We start from the raw sequence: 18,670 nt of genomic DNA on the forward strand, positions 1-18,670 counted from the left end.
CATTCACACATTCAAAACTCTATATTCACAGGTCCTATACTCCATATTCACAACTTGAGAACTCCACATTCACACATTACAGGGCTACAAGTTGCTAGAACTTCTTAACTCTATTACAGATTCACACATGCATAACTCTACATTCACGATTTCTATACTCCATATTCACAATTTGAAACCTCCACATTCACACATTTCTGGGCAACTCTACATTCACACAATCATAAATCTACATTCACGATTTCTATACTCTACATTCGCACATTTTTGGACAACTCTATATTCAGCAATATGTTTACTAATTTTTTAAAAAAAAAAAAAAAAAAAAAAAAAAAAGAAGAAGAAGAAGACAAAAACGACATAGTTTTGGACCCAGGTCCACCTTGCAAGGTGAACCTGGGTCCACAGCATAATTTACCGTAGTAGGCACTAACTCCATGCCAAATATTCCCAATTTATTTGTGCATAGGTCCAATAGAATTTGATATTACCCAGGACATCAAGAAACGGCCCAAGTCACTTGCCCAATCAATTAAGGCAGCCTAGACTGAAGGGAGAGAACTAAAATCAGCAGATACCAAATTGATCCAAAAGTTGTATCCAACTAAAATCTAGAGTTCAAATCCATGTCTCAATGTTCTCGAAAGAGTTGTTCGTCAAATGGGGTTCGATTGAGACTTGATTATAATGGTCAAAATTGTATACACCCTTTACATTCGGGAATTAACTTATTCACATATTTCTACATTTCATTTTATGTATATGATGGAGAAAATTGATTTCTCCCTAATAAAAGACGAATAATATAACATGCTTGTAGGAATACATAAGTAATCAGGACATAAAGGATATTTAACGTGAAAACCACAATTGTAATTCCCTTTCAATTCCCATGGATACCAAATACTGGAATTGAAATTCCCAATAATTCTATTCTTATAAATCAAACACTGAAATTTAAATTCCTACGTTATTCTCACACTATTCATCTCGCATGAAATTGTAACCCCTTTCTCCCTAAATCTTTCCTTGCAACCAAACACCCCGGTAAATCAAAATGTAATATTTAGGGGTTGAACAGTTACTTTTGAAAAAAAAATGTAATACTTGTCGGGATAAATTAATTGATTGTTACTCATGAGGGAAAATGTAATACCTATAATGAAAATATGTACTTTTAAGTCAAAATATAATATTAGGGATTGGAGAGTTATTTATGAGAAAAATTATAATACTTATGAAAAATTACACTTATTTTACGAGTGATGATCATGATACAGTATCATAGGAGATTTTGTCATGCATATACGTATACTTGAAATAATAAATAAACAGATAGTATGTATAAATAAATAAATAAAAAGTGTGCGTGTTTATATATGGGGAAGTTGGGAACACACTGAATATGAAGGAATTGTTATATTAGGAATATATTATTATTGTAATATATATTATGAATATATTATTAATCTGAGTATAGTACATGCTTAAAAGTATCTCCTATAGTTAGGACCTGTTCAGGACACCTCGTGGTCTAAAAAAAAAAAAATTTACAACAAGAGCAAATCTTATATATACAAGCCAAATTCCAAAACCAAAGAAGAGTACAACTACAAATAGAATTGTGCTACGAATAAACAAAATGAGCACAACTTGCTGTAGAATATTGAAAGCCTAAGAGTCAAGTGGAAGGTGGTCGAAATATGACATGTAACTTGTGTCGTAAAAATGTATATCTCTAGACCTAATTAATTATCGAATCTGATCTCTACTCCTTAACCTATGAAGGTTATTTAAATCATTTCTTTAACGTGTTAGTGCATTAGTTAATAATAAAGTCCCATACTATGATGATTTGGTTTGCTAAGGATAAACAAATTGTAATCACCTTAAAATCCCATACTATGATTTGGCTTGCTAAGGATAAACAAATTCTTGTAATATCCTAATTATTGTCACAATTAATATGGTTTGGAATTAGGGGTATGATAGGCCCATCCAGTTGAGCAGGTTTGTGGTGGTAGGTGCATGGACGCGGACTCTAGTAAACTCAGCCAGCGCAGCTATCCAATTCCAGGGGTTAGGGCCGGGCCCCATTTTCACCAACCGTTAGGCCATCAACAAACCAGTCCACTGAGCCGGCGTGTGCTCTACTCTGTGTTTTGACTCTCCACCAAATATTCAACACACACTTCCTCTTGTTCCCTAGCTAGCTACTTCCCTACATTTCATCTAATTACACATTTACTTGTTTTTTTTTTTTTAAGAAAAAGACTTAATTCATTAAATCATAATTCAAACAGTTTACAAGATAAGAAGGTGGAATGTCAAACCATTCTCCGCAACCTAATCGAGAAAAGGCCTCCCTCGCAACAGTGTGGGCGGCACAATTCGCAGATCGCTTAACAAAGTGGAATTCAACATCGTCAATCAAATATGCCAATTCTTTAATGTCATTAACTAAAAGACCAAAAGCAGAATTAAAGGATAAACTATTAATAGCATGAAAAACAATTTGGGAGTCCATCTCAACATCAACATTACCCATTCCAACATCTTTGAACCAACTTAGGGCCTCCCTCAAACTGACAGCTTCAGCCTTCTTAACAGTATAAGCACCCATAACACGCATGTTCTTTCGCTGCCAAAAACCTTCCATCATCATCTCGTAGAACCCATCCAAATCCCATTGCATTGTTAGTATGATCAAATGCAGCGTCTACATTACACATTTACTTGTTTCTTTCTTGAATTGTACATGAAAAATATGATTAGGGTAGCTAGTTGACTTATTGGCTTTCTTGGATTAAGTCGGTCAGTATGAACAGTTTAGACTGGTTTATATCCTTGTCGCCATCCTTTGTTAGTTAGGTTTATAATGTGAAGTTTACCTAGTACACACCCTCGGATAGTGGCTACGGTCTGCAGGTTTTCCTCATCCCTCAGAAAAAAAAATATAATTAGGTATCCTAGAAATGTCACATTATATGATTAGCCATTTTGGTTACTGATTGTGTATTTTTGTAAATTAAATCTTTAATTGTGTCACAATGTTACGTTTTTATCCTTTATCCTAATGTCTTTTATTAATTTGTTTACTTTTTTCACCATTTTGGAACGTGATCTTCAGTGTTATAAATCAACCAAGTGTTTACCAAAACACTAAAAGTTATAATTAGTACTGAAAATGTAAATTTATTTTTTATACTTGTGTAGTAATTAATCTATGCCATGTTTCGATGGTAAGATGTTGGATTCAACTCTTTAAGTAATCGCCCAATATATAATCCCTATTCCAACAGTTGTTGGTGGCCTACTCTAATATCAATAATTGTCAAGATCAAACATTTGTCACTATATAAAAAACTATAACCAATAGTCAAGATGTAATTTTATTTTCTTATACTTGCATGCGTAGCAATTAATACCACATTTCGATGGTAGAATGTTGGACTCAACCCTACAAATCGCTGCCAATATCCAGTCTATCTTAATGTTTAAAGTTTGTTAAATTATACTTAATCTAAACCTTTTTAGAAAATAGTTGATAAGTGTGTAATCCTATTATCAATTTAATATACACAATTTAATTAAAATAGCATATATACATCCTTTAATTTAATACAATCTCTCTATATGTTGAAATTTTGGATCAAAACAATAATATATATATAAAAAAGTGCAAGAAAAGAAAAACTAAAGGATGAGATATATTTCTTATTGTACTTGATTATATAAAACCATAAAACCTTGAATGAATACCAAACCTATCTAATGAGGCCTTTTACAGACCAAAAGTGCCGTTAAATAGCTAAAATCAGGATTTAAACCTTAACATGCCTGAAGACTAGCAATATAATATGACAGATAATAAAAAGTCTTGACTAGCCTAAAGAATATAATATAATAGGACTTAAACTTTGAGAGAATTAGAATTAAAAACATAACTAACACTATCAACTGTCAAACGATTCTCTTTTAACCGTTTAAACTACAAGTCATTTGCTAATTGGAACCAAAATATTTAAAGATATGGTCGTAAAGGAATATCACAAAATTTGTGGGCACTTTCTTAAATTAATTAATGTATAGTGGTCCTCTATCTACAAAAAATGGAATATGATCTAACAAAAGGATTTCATAATTTATACCCGTGGATTTACGCTAAGAAAAAAGTTTCACCACAACTGAAACGCATTAATTTTGGCCTTACATGAAGTAAAAATTTTCACTAAAATCTTTTACGTGATGTTCGCATTTGATTAATAAGTATATATATATATATTTGTAAATGGGATCGGTCAATTCACAATAATTCATGAAAAATTATTGCCACGTAAAATGATGAAAAATTTTGGTGAATTTTTTTGTTCCAATAACTTTATACTTAATTTTGCATTATTTCACTAGGGATTCCACTTGAATATATAACAATGTTCATTGTAATTCTAAAATTTCTAAATAAATATTCTTTTTAATAAAAAATTATTTTGATAATTATAAAAAGAAAAAAAAAAGCTGATATAAAGTTTGAGCATTGGAATAAGAAGTGCACCAAACCCTACATATATATACATGCCCATTATCATGGCATGTGTTATGCTTCTTGTTGTTATTGTTGTTGGGAGTGTGGAGTTCCATATACGCATTTCAAAGAAATGAGTTGGTTCCCTTTGTGGACTACTATACAATACATGTACATGCCTATCCAGCTAGCTTGTATTTGTCACTTTGTCTTGGATAAGGATAGATGATATATATCCTCATATCTTCAAATATAATTTAATTATTATTTAATTAAAATATCCTTCTTAAATGAATCCAATGTACTATGACACATTTTTGTGTGATGGTATTTTAGTATCTATCTATATAGGTATCTACTATTTGAAGATGTGCACTAAAAATCACACAGAAAAAGTAATTGCATTATGAGGACGTTCTGCAATGGTCGACTGAGAATCATACTTTACTCACTCTGTCACTCCTCCTGACAATGCTTAACTTTTTTGTTTGGATGACAAAAGAAACCTACCATCCACTACTACTTTAACTTATTGATCTTATGTTGAGAAGAGATATAAATTAAATATAGGGAAGATGTCACTTTTCATTTGTCATCACTTATTCCTAAATTTTAGGAAATTTAAATAGCATTTTTGTCTCTCAATTATACAATCGTCATTCGATTATCAACAAAGTTATTTGTTTAACATAATCCTAGCAAAATTCATTACGAAAAAAACAAAACAAAAGTCACTTCGCACACTTTTGAGCGATAAAAACTGAAAAGGGATGATATGTATATATAATTGAAAGACGAAAATTGTTATTTTCTAATAAATATATATAAGCAAATGCAAATAATGTATGCATAGAATGTATACCTTCTAAAGTGGCTTTATTTGATTAATAGATAACAGCAGGTTAATTAATTTATAAATATTAACAAAATATAAAATATTTTAAAATTATGTGAGCGTGTGTAAAATTATATTACAAATTTTGTGAGTAATGAGTATTTTTCCAACACGTACGTATTTTATATATATTATACTTATAAAGTGGTCTCACCGACCTGCGGGAGTGGGCATATATGAAGCATGATGATTTGTGTTATGGGGCCAATTGTCTCAATTTTACAGCCTGCCATTCTTGGGACACCAATTGTGTATCCTTGATTGTGTTCCTTTTTGCAAAGACATGACTAGTCCTAATTTTGAGAGAGGAAAAAGAGAAAGGATTAAATCATAGATTATATTAGAATTAGTGTCGAATTGTAATATATTTTTACAATTATATTGATACATGTAATTGTACTAGATACTATTTATATGTAATGTTAAAATTAATATTATCGATCTTGTCATTTAGTAATAAGATATTAGGTCGAGTTAGAGTAATTGTGATGAAAAGCCTTAGTAATCACTAATCAGGTTAGCGTGCGTGTTAGATTCATCCTCACTCAAGATGCCTGATTGACCTACTTACTGACTTGAGTCTATTACAACAATCATGTATTTACATTGACAACCATGCATATTCTCGAGAAAAATTGTCTTTGGACTCGTGTCATCGTCCCACTAAATCTATTCTAACGACTATGTGACATCTTAGCTTATAAATATAATTGAAATGTAATAAGAAATGGGTCAATACTCTTCTCAATTGGATACATACAGTTCTTTGGCTCATCTCAAGTGACCAAAAACCATTTCTTTCTCCCATTGCGTTGTCATTTACATTCTCTGGCTATAATTTTGTACCTAACTTAGGGTTTATGTTATGGGATCATAAGTGAATAAATACTAACAGATAGTTATACTTATAGTACTGTATATATACAATTAAACATATATACATGATTGTATTAGCTACAACTCAGTATTATTCGTGATAATATCATCGACACAATGACACCTTAGAGGAAACTAAAAGTGTGTGTGTATATGTAGTGAGAGTATTTTGGTCCAATTAATTAGGTGAGTAATAAAAAAAAAAGTCCTATTTTTTAAAAACAAAAATACATATATATCAAAATAAAAGGTATATATTGAAGAAGCTAAATCACACATGCATTCTTTTACTTTACAAATTTTATTGTATATACAATTTCTTTATGTTTCAATTTAGATGCATAGCACAGAAGTCATTGACCTAATTGAAAGTGACATTTACCACCAACTAAATCTATAGTGTGTGTTAAAATAATCAACTTTTCAAAGAGAACTTGTAAAAAAAGTAAAGTACTAAAAAGGAAGAAGTTTGGTTCACTCCAAAAGAAATGAGACTCCAAAAACTCTTTTAAAAAATTAGAGTATCAAATAATATAATTTTAATAAATAATAAAAGCAGCATTAGGCAAAAGCAGAAAAAGAATGAGGCAAAACAAGAACATGTATAATAATGTCTTAGAAAGGGTGAGAAAAGTTAAAGGGCCAATTCAAAGGAAATGCTTTATCTATTGGCTACATTGTAAATGATGAGCCTCAAATGTATATATAAATATTATTGTATTATATTACATACATCAATTAGTGCATTATATTCCTTCTGTCTCATTTGATATATTTTATTTACTATTCATTAGTCAAATCAATTATTCATGTAATTTTTTTAATATTTTCTTATAATTTTTAAATTCGATTTTTTGTATTTATTAGTAATTTTCATATAATTATTTTAAACATGCAAATTAAATCCACTAATAATAAACTAGACATTACAAAAATAAATTTGTAAATAATTTGAGTTAAAATCTCATTATCCTAAGATATAAAATGGGAATGATTGAGTATTAAATATGGAAAATGACACTTTTTAGAACTTTAATTGCATGTGTTACACACCAAAAATGGATGTGAATTGCATGTTGATATGTTCTTTCGCACATCAGTCTTAAAATTAAAAAAAAAATTAACAAAAAAAAATCTAGGTGTATTGCAAGGATTGCAAATTTTGCAATCTTTGAAATTTTGATATCATCACGTACTCTTGTGGGGACTAATTTTTTTTTTTAATTTAAATGTTATATTCGGTATCATATTATATTTTGAAAGTTCATTGTAATTGTAAACATATAAAGAAAATAATATTGGTGAATGATAAATGTGATAATATGACAGGGAGGGGTAATTTTAGGGATGTATATAGAGTATACCCAACTAATAAGAAACAAAAAGGAATAATTTTCTTATTAAATATAGAGTAAAATCATATCCTAACATAATAATATTATAAAATTTATTTGTAACACAACTGTGTAACTCTCCATGAAGGGCCGCTACCCCAAGTTAAAGTAGCCCCACGTTACGACACACACGTACAAATGACTGGTCGGTAATGCAAGAAATCTGTTTCAACTTTCAAGCATTAATGTTTGCAATATAATGTGGAAATCCAAAACAGTACAGTACAGCCCACGGACAGCCAAACACGTCGCATTTTTCGTACTAATTAAAGTTTTGTTTTTGTTCCTTAAAGCATTGCCTTGCCGGCAAGTTCGTAATAAATGGCAAAAGCCATCCAGGAACTCTCCTTTCTCCCAACTTGCATTGCTTGCCTTTCACTTTCACTTTATCTTTAATTTGTGCACTACATACGTGATCATCATGATGTTTAGTGTCTCTTTTCTCTCTCTCTCTCTCTCCATAACAAACACACATGCACATACATTGCCATGTCTAAACTAATTTATTTAATGTAACAATTTATTAGTAACAAAAAAAATACCATTTTACCATAATTTAATAAAAAAAATTATTTTTCTATATATAGTCAGCTGCTAACCCAAAACAAATTTACATGTCCACCTTTAGGTGTTGGATCTATCAAGCAACATTGTGTCTGACCTAGGGCAATGTCCTACTCTGCTTGACCCAGCATGAACAGTAGAGTTAATACTTGACTCGTGAGTTGTGTTCTACTCATCTGGTTACGTATGAGCAATGAATGAATGTTGAATAAATAAAACACTAGAAACATAATTAAATTGACAATACTTATTTTAATGTTTAATATTTTAATTGGGAATATTAGATAACTACTTACTATGCAATTAATGTGCCCAAATAATATAAATAATATAGAATGGGTGTCATATCCAAAGCATCTTGACATTTCTTAGCTCACACAAGTTATCAATTGAATTCTGCATCTATGATCTAGTCCATTCCCCCTATACATTCTTATACTTTATTAGGGGTTTTATGTTGGACCATCGTTTATAAAATTAATGTGGGTTATTTAAAATTGAATTGTTATTCATTTACATGGAGAAACTAACACTTAATTTCAAATTTTCAATACTTCATACTCCACTGATAACAATTAATTTTTTTAAATTAAAAAAAATTACTAAATTCTTTCCACTCCGCCAATTACTATGTAGTGTGATAGCATTCCCGATTATCCTTCTAAATGGGTGATCGATGAGGTGGTCATAGGTTCGAATTCTGGTGGTGGGGGTTAAATTCTTTGGGTTGAAAATGTTTGAGAAAGTATAAAATGATACTAACTTGTAAAGAATCATTCACAGAGTATTATATATTGGTAGTGTACATTATCCACTATAAAAAAAATGAATTTAGTTGATAACAACATGCAATGTTCGAGGAAATGAAAGAAATAAAATATTGATTTACTAAAGAGAATGGATTAGAAGCCCATCATATTCAACTATATTATTCAATTCAATGCACGAATATGATAATGAAACTGCATTATGTTCTTTGCGTACAAAGTGAGCTCAAAATTATTGTCCCGTAAACTAAACAATGATCCCTTTGGCAACACTATTTAAGAGAATTAATTGGATTAATCAAATTGATTACTGCCAAAAACTTTATGGTTTAGTGGCACCTGATTTATACTTCCATAAGAATGAGAGTGAGTTCAAATCTTAGTGGAGGCGACTGTTGAGATATAACAATTTTATACCTTCAATTAACATTTTTTGTACATGTAAACATATAATTAACTTGATAAACTGTCAACTGCATGCACAGAATGTGTCAACTACAGATGCCATCAAAGATTTATTTTACATGCGAAAAACATAAGTCAAGTTTACTATGTATCGTATCCTTAAGGAATAAAGGAGAAGACATGTTTTTTTCTTTAATTCTTTTAAATAAAAAATTTCTCTAATTATTCCGGTAAAGTAAAAAAAGAAATATTGAAAAGAAAAAGAATGGGACGGCGTGTGCGCCCGTGGGGGGTAGGAAGGAATCAAAAATAAATTTCGCAGCTTTCATAATATATATTATATTATATATATTCTACGCGGTGCAATGATTATTGGCAGTCCAATTCGTAGAAATTTCCAACATATTTCCATCAGACAAATGGTAGTAAGGTTGGTCGACGAAAAAGGTGTTTGGTTTTTGACTGATTGATAACAACAACACAATATGGGCCACGGTATAAGACCAAAAGTTAGGGAGTTGTCTAGGGTTATGTTTGATTAACGTTAACACGTGAACAAGGTGGCCCTGTCCTAACCAGGTTTGTGTAACATAATAGTGAGTGTAACGTAAGTCCTCCTCATTGTTGCCCAACTGTTTTACATCACAAAACACCCCACACATTTTCGTATTCAATATGTTTATGTTTACCTAATTTCCTGTTATATGGTTTGCCACTTTGCCAACTGCTTTAACTTCCGTGCTTGCTAGGAATAATTAAGATGGTAATTAGTAACGCAACGGATCAGGTATTATCAAATATTCAATTTTATCGTCGCAAAATTTAATTTTGAATCAATCTGGAATATAATAAACCAATAGTAGTGAAAGCATAGTACCAAACTACCAAATACATGATAGTATTTATATACTTGCATTTATATCTTTCTTTAAAATATATATTTAATGGCTTTCGAGATATGAGTTCATATACCTTATAAATAGTGTTAAATGGGTTGTTGTTGATGCTCTCAAACGTGGCTTGGTGTGGGAGGGAGACTTGAAAGAAAAACAGATACATTCCAAGCATGGCTGACCGTGTTATTAGAGAAGATTCCATGGATGTTACGCGTGTTAGTTAGACTTTAAGAACATAATATCCTATAAATAATAAGCTCCAGTGAAGAACAATCAGAATAATAATATAATCTTTTTATGCTTTTTTTCTATATTTTATATCTACCTATTATCTCTTTATACGGTCTCTCTCTATATTCTCTCTATCTTGTTTCCCTCAATATTTTAACTCCCTCATATTCTTCTTTTTCATTCTCTTCTTAGAGTTAACACTCACTTGAAGTGGTTCTTGTTTGGTACGGGATCATATAAATTAGAGTTTTGGCTTTAAAAAATTTGTTGCTTACACAAGACTTTGATATTGTTGAGCATATATACTATAAAAACATAAATTTGCAGACCAATTATTAGTTTAGACTTTTAGCTGATGAAACACATTCTTCAATTTGGTATCAAAGAAAACCCATGCAAGAGGTCAAAGACTTTTAGTTGAGATGATGATTATTTTACATTTATACTTTAGATAATGTTACTTAGATTGTTTTACGTTACAATCGGTTTAACATTTTCATTAGATAATGTTACTTAGATTAAACATGTATCATCTTTTATAATTTTTTTTTATTAACTCATACCTCAAGGACATGAATTATACCAAGATTTGTTTGGAGTATGATTGTGTAACATGGTTGAGGCCATCCCTAAATATAGAGATAACATTTCATCTAGTCCTATTCTTGAGCAATGTAATAGGTTACTTAGTTTCTTTTATAATCATATTTCTCATTTTACCTAACTAGGGACACTAGCTCTCAGTCCGATCGACATACTTGGGTTGATATCCCTCCGTTTTGTATTATGCAAAAAACTCATAATGAGATAGACTGAACAATTCATTATAGTTAATAAATACGAAATCATTATATTTCTTTACTCTCAGTGGAACAAGAAAAAATATATATTTTTCTAATCTTCAGTCAAAGTCAATAATAGAAAATGAAAATATTTTTTTAAATGGTTATTTCTCAGAAAACATTTTTTAAAAAATATTTTCTGAATTTTTAAATGAACCCCTAATGTAATATTATTTTCTATTTCCATCTATGACCTTTTATGCTCTCAAGGGGATGATGGGCTAAATTTGAAGAAGAACGACAAGGGGACAAAGGAGTTGAATAATATGGCAATAAAGGTAAAGAAAAAGAAAATGCACGTTACTTGTCTCAAGCATTTTACATCAAATCGCATTTTAAATAATGTAAGTTATTTCAAATACAATTGTATAATAATAATAATAATAATAATAATAATAATAATAATAATAATATTATTATTATTATTATTATTATTATTATTATCATTATTATTATTATTATTATACAATAAATACTACATTCTAAAGAATCATAAGCGTTTCAAAAATAATAAATTAATAAAGTTTAGAAACCATGGGCGATAAATAAGTTATGATAAACATAATTTTACATCTTGGTTGTAGTTGTCTATGTTAGAGGGGTCATCAAGTTAAAAAGTCAAATTTAAATTCTCTTTTCTTGCATTGATGTAAAGGAAGGTTCTTTGACCTTATGTCATGGATTTAAATTATATATAAAACGTGTTAAGTTTTAATTCAATTTGTATCATATTATAATTAAATAATTTGCGGTTAGTTAGTATAAGCATACGAATAGTAGTTGTAATTGAAATAGTGTTATTCACAGTAATACTTTAATAATTCTATTTGTACTCAATTATATTGATTAATTTTCAACGGAAAAATGGTTTGTATAATTGTATCTTCTAGAATACTCATAATATGCCTAACTCAATTGACCCAATTATGTATAATTATTGGTAGGGTCATTCAAACAGTCTAAGGCTCGAAAGCTCATTAAAAATTTAAAATCAATGAAAGTCATGTAAGTATAAATTGTACTTATTGCATTAATAGAAAATCGTCACTGTCGTAGTTGTGATCACCTAATTATGTTTTATAGGGAATATACGTTGGTGTAAGCTAGTCAATTACATTTCAAACTTATTACTGTATTAGTATGACTTTCGTACATTTCTGATTCCCAACTAGATTCGACTGATAAAATGAACCGGTGAGACGTCATTACTGTGTTAAGTTAAACTTTGTACTTTGAGCACTATTTGAAGGCCCTGCTTCTCAAGAATAAGAGAACGCGAGGAGATTCACCGCCAATCCAAATGTGACCAGTCTCATAAATCGGCTATGCAAAGTGTTGAGCACAAGCAAATCACATCAAACATCTTATCAGGTAGTCAAACCTATAATAAGGACACTTGGCTCACTCCGTCTAGCCACCAAACCACTACAACATGTGGAAGACATTACGAATGACCGGCATGTGTCATCACGCTTCCTCTATATAAGGTGCACTTATTGCCCTTGTGAGGGAAGATTTTCGGCCAGCCTTCTTATTATTACTCACATTCCTGATCAACTCATATTATGTTCCTTAGTGTAATCTTTACTCATTTGTTTTCCGAATACCATAATATTACAGTAATATAATTTTGTTACAATAAATAATAGTTTAACATATTAAAGAGGATTTAGACTCTTAGTAATTTTACTATTATTATTACTCTTTTTTTATAGGTAAATTATACTCAAATATTATACTTAAATACTTAGCAGTAATACTAATCACTAGGGGTGATCACGCAAATGAGAGCAGACTTGGGGTGCATTCACATTAAATTGGCCAAAGGTGGATTCAAAATTTTCCATTTTCATCCGTTAGAGGTGCAAATCCAACCCGAATTAATCTGTCAATAGTGGATTGGATTTTAGACCCTAAATTTAAAAGATAAAATAAATTATAATATAAGAATTCAAACTTTTGAAAATCAAAATAACAGTAATTTTTCAAACATCCCATTCCAAAAAAATATATATATATCTAAATATCGAATTATTACCAATTTAAAAAAATACAAATATTGAATTCAATAATTCAAACAAATTTAAATTATAAATCTTCATTCATGAGAGTATATTTGGGGTGAATTCACGTCTAATTCTCCAAATGCAAATTTAAAATTTCTCATCCATATATGCTAGACGTGTACGTGAATACAATCTAATTCGTCAATGGCAGATTTGCCATATCAGATATTCAGATTGAAAATTCTAAATTTTAAAAAATAAAATAATTTATAATATAAAAACTCAAACATTCAAAAATCAAAATAATAATAATTTTTCAAACATCCACTTCTAAAAAAAAAACTCTAAATATCAAATTATCAATTAAAAATACAAATAATGAATTCAATAATTCAAAAAATATATATAAATCTTCAAATGTAGTTTAGTAACGGATTAACAAAGAAGATAATATATAATAGATTTTGGAAAGGCAAATATGCATCTAATAATACACAAATGAAGCGAATTATTACTAATTGGATCAACATCACATTCATTTTTAGCTAATGTTGATTGAATCAAAGCGTATTTGATGAATATATCATATCAAATTAGAGGTTTTGACGAATCTATACTCACCCAATTATCCCCTAGTGATAATTAATTTATTATTTGATTTTCTTCAATAACATATTTTAAATGTATTTACGTAATATAAATTAATACCTCAAGTTTGACAAAATTATTTATAGTCTATTTAAGAAAGCCACCAAATAAGATTTATTCTAACTAGTGGGAAGTCCTAGTCAATTCACTTGCATAGATATATATATGTGTGTGTGTGTTTTCACATGTGTATGTAAACGTTTGTGGCAAATATAGGAAGCAAAAATTATTAGAAGCAAATGAATGAATTATTCCAAGCCTTAAAATATATATCACTGTCCCATCTTTCTAAACCTCTATAGGGGACTATATATATATATGAAAATGAATTATATTATTATTTGCATAAGATTATGTAAGAAATTCATTTATATAATTAACAAATAACTCCATTTATTTTTGTCAATAAAAGACAATTATGTTCTTCAGTAAGTTGAAAAATTAAAGTATATACGAACAGATACTACATTGTGACAGATTCAGTAATACTCAAAAAAAAAATTATGTAAAAATATCATTTACATAATTAATGATCATTATATTAGTGTTAGAAATAATTTTTTCTTTCTCATTCTCATTTCGTCAATAAAAAATCATCTGAATAATAATATAGTCTTTTTAAATATACAAATATTATTTTCCTAAAATATGTGATGTCTACTCACTATATCTTATTATCTTAAATCTTTGCCAAAAAAAAATAAATAAATAAATAAAATCTGAGTTCCAAAAAGCCCCGCCATGCTTTGCCCATTCCCAACGCCCATTCATCCGGACCCGTTCACATGGCAGGTCTCCCCCAATCTTCAAAACCAAACCCCAGATTTCATACCCATTAAAATTTATTTAAAAAAAAAAAACCTCAAATTAAATTGTAAATCAAATTATTGGCCCAAAAGGATGGTGGTGTGAAGTATGATTTTCATATATAAAAGTTATTAATATTCTCCTGGTCGAACCTGATTTACTTGTGTGGTTTGCGAGTTATTATGCAAGAGTGGAATTCCAAATAATTTTCATTACATTGTACTCGATAAAAGACATATCAGTTTTGATCGGCAGTTGGAATTTTATCATAAATAATATACTATCACGCAGTTAAAATTTTAAATAAATAAAGATTTTATTAATTTTGGGGTAATGGTGTTATCCTTTTCTTTTTTGAGATATTAAAAATAATGTGATGGTGGATAATTTATAGAATTATAGTACACTATTATTGTATTAAATTTTCATTAATAAAATTGTAGCATTGGATTCTGTGAATATTTAACTTTCCATTGGCTTTAGTAAATGAATGGAGTCAAATGTTGGCATGCTTGCCTAAAGAGTAGTGATATGATTAAAGATGAATATTTGCTAGTACTTTAAACTTTTAATGAGACAATTAAATTTTCGAAATAAAGGAAATAACTTTTTTAGAGTTGTATTTTCTTATTTTATTTTTCTGACAAAATTACAAATAACTATATATACCACAATATAATTACTATATTTTCTTTTTTTTTTTTTAAATACCATAAAATTCTATTTTCTAAAACCTTTTTGCTCAATATTTTTATTTTCCAATGATGAGGGAAACCTGTAACTATTATCCATGTAATCAAATAGTTTATGAATTAACAATATTCTACTTAGTAATCAAATATAATAAAGAGCTACTCAATTATTATTACATCAGAAAATAACTAACATTAAGATATCATAAAAAAAAAATCATTATTATTACTTTTATATATAAAAACCTATAATTCTCATCAGCTGTTTTAACCAGTCTTTCCATATTAGTATCTTTTCTTATGACCGCTCAATGGTTTCATGATAAGTTGCTACCTAATGCCTCAATAGAATGGTATAATTATAGACCCATCGGATTGGATTAGGACAATAACATTTGAGTTGAAGCAAGCAACTCTCTTTTAACAATTTTGAGTATATCTAATTTATTCCTTCATTACAAGTTGGCATGCATCATTATTTTTCTGAAATTTGAGATATGAAAGGTGATTATTATTTGTTTACGACGAAATCCTTAAAGTTAATATAGATAAATTACCCATTTTGCTTTGATAAGTAAATTTAAGCATAATACTCAGCACATAAATTTTTATTTAATTGTCTAAGTACATTGACTAGAGTAAAAAATAAATAAATATAATGATAACAGAGTAAATTTACTAGGAGATAACTTTTAACTTAAGGTCTCATAATTCACGAAAATAAGACAAAATTGATACGATGAACTAAATTCTAAATTGTTATCATGAAAAATTAAGTTAAATTATTACTCACAATCAAATAAAAAATATTACTACAATAAAAAATAAATAAATAACTCACTCTTCTTTTCATCATTTGGTGATTTTGCTATCACGTCAACAACATTGATGCTGATAATATCAGGTATAACTGCGACAATCCCAACCAAGTTAATCGAACAGTTACCTTAATAATCACAAGGTTCTAAATTTGATTCTCTATGAAAGTGGTTAATTAGCCTTTTTTGGTTTGAGATGACCAGTTATGAACAACTTAGGTTGGTTTACTCTATTGTAGTCCTTTACCAGTTAAGGTCAAAAGACAGACTTCATCCAAAACATACATTTAGATGGTCACTGTGAATTTTTTTCACAAATCAAAATATCATGTACAACCAAATATGATATACTTAATTTTTTTGTATCGAATATTTAACACTAGTACTAACAATATGTCAATGCTTATTACAACTAAAAATATGATATAAATGATTGTATTTATTTGAAACTATTAGAAAATCGCCTTCATTTGATATTAAAACAGTAATAAAATAAGTATAATATATAAATATATAATATGAGATCCTGTATCCATCAGCCATTTCGTCAGCAAGAGGTAGCTTGGTAATTGAATTGGTATGAGGATGAAAGAACAATAATCCAACGATCCAGATTTTGGTCCCAAACGCATCTTCCCCGTTGAGTTCCCACAAGGCTTTTCCATCTGGGCGGCTGGGCCTTGTCCCACTCTTGTCCCCTAACTGTTAAAGCACTTGCCTCAATCCTGCTGCTTATTCTGCCGACAACTTAGCTTGACTTTGTCACAATTTTATGCAACTTTTTTATTATTATTTTTATTATTAAACCCCTCTTCTCTTCATTCATCACCTCTAATCCTTTATATATCACCATTCCCACCTTCCATCATACTCATCATATTTTCTTCAATAACCAGAAACACCAAGAATTCATCTTTCAATTTCAAGTTCAAGTTCATCAGAAGAGCTTTTTGGAGTTTGTGGCTTTTGGGTTTTTTTTACTTGAATTCAAGAAATCATTTTGTTGGGGAAAATGGAAGTTTGTGTTGCACATGAAGATGGTCTGAATCTCAAGGCTACTGAGCTTAGACTGGGTTTGCCTGGAACAGAAGAGGGTGATGACAAAGAAATGGTATCAAGTGCCAAGAACAGCAACAACAAGAGGGCCTTACCAGAGCCAGCTGAAGAAGATTGTGAATCCAAATCTGAGTCTGATGCCAGATCTTCACCTGTTTCCAAGTAAGTAACATGGGCATCAATTCTTCATGTTTCTGGTTCAATCAAGGCATTCAAAATGTGGGGATTAAGTAACTCACCGTACTGTAATTGCAGGGCACAGATAGTTGGGTGGCCACCTCTGAGATCTTACAGGAAAAACACTGTTCAGACAAAGAAATCTGCAGAGACAGGTGATGGTGGAATGTATGTCAAAGTGAGCATGGATGGAGCTCCTTACCTCAGAAAAATTGACCTGAAAATGTACAAATGCTACCCAGAACTCCTGGGAGTTTTGGAGAACATGTTCAAACTCACCATAGGTGACTACTCTGAGAGAGAAGGCTACAAAGGATCAGAATATGCCCCTGCTTATGAAGATAAAGATGGTGACTTGATGCTTGTTGGAGATGTTCCTTGGGAGTAAGTTCTCTCCTCTTTCTCTATCCCTCTAAACCTAAAACTTTTACCCCTAATTGTGTTCTAATTTGGTTCTGTTATGGCTGCTGCAGAATGTTCTTGTCATCATGCAAAAGGCTAAGAATAATGAAAGGACAAGAAGCAAGAGGCTTGGGTTGTGGAGTTTGAGAAAAATGAAAATCCATAATCCCAAACTGAGCAAAACTATCAATCTGTCAGAACTGGAGTGGAGTGGAAAAACAAGGTTATCTCTCTCTCTGCAGGGAAGAAGAGAGAATTTGGAAGTCTGGGTTCTCATCCATATCAGAAGAACCTCGGCCTAGTTGTTTCAAACATCCTTTTGTATCATCAAAAACAGTTTTCTATTGGACTTCCATTCAGAAGTGCAAACAGCAGAAACCTTAATTAGTCATATAATGCTTTCTTTATTTGTTTCATGTATAAGTATTAGCAGGAGAACCATGGTGGTTTCAACATCCTGTGATGTTTTCTTGTTCTTGATTTTGGAATAATCCCATCAATTACATATATATAATACATATATACACACACAGAGTATTCACTTTTGAAGAAATTGTATAAAGAAACACATAGTATCAATTTGTTCATTGAGAATTTTGGTTTTTTCTCAATTATGCCTTGTACAAACTGTCTCAATCTGAATACATGTTTGAATGGGACTCTTTACCA

General features: G+C 30.0%; 1 protein-coding gene across 1 annotated transcript; it reads left to right on the plus strand.

The window, feature by feature from the left end:
* Window positions 1-17,222: 17,222 nt before the first annotated feature.
* LOC116002751 (auxin-responsive protein IAA4-like) lies at window positions 17,223-18,670 on the plus strand. Its single transcript, XM_031242916.1, has 3 exons — window positions 17,223-17,584; window positions 17,678-17,983; window positions 18,073-18,670. Exons 1-3 carry the CDS (start codon window positions 17,379-17,381, stop codon window positions 18,146-18,148), a joined length of 588 nt encoding a protein of 195 aa, XP_031098776.1. The 5' UTR covers window positions 17,223-17,378; the 3' UTR covers window positions 18,149-18,670.

This window comes from Ipomoea triloba, chromosome 13 (genome assembly GCF_003576645.1).
Source record: "Ipomoea triloba cultivar NCNSP0323 chromosome 13, ASM357664v1".
NCBI lineage: Eukaryota > Viridiplantae > Streptophyta > Magnoliopsida > Solanales > Convolvulaceae > Ipomoea > Ipomoea triloba.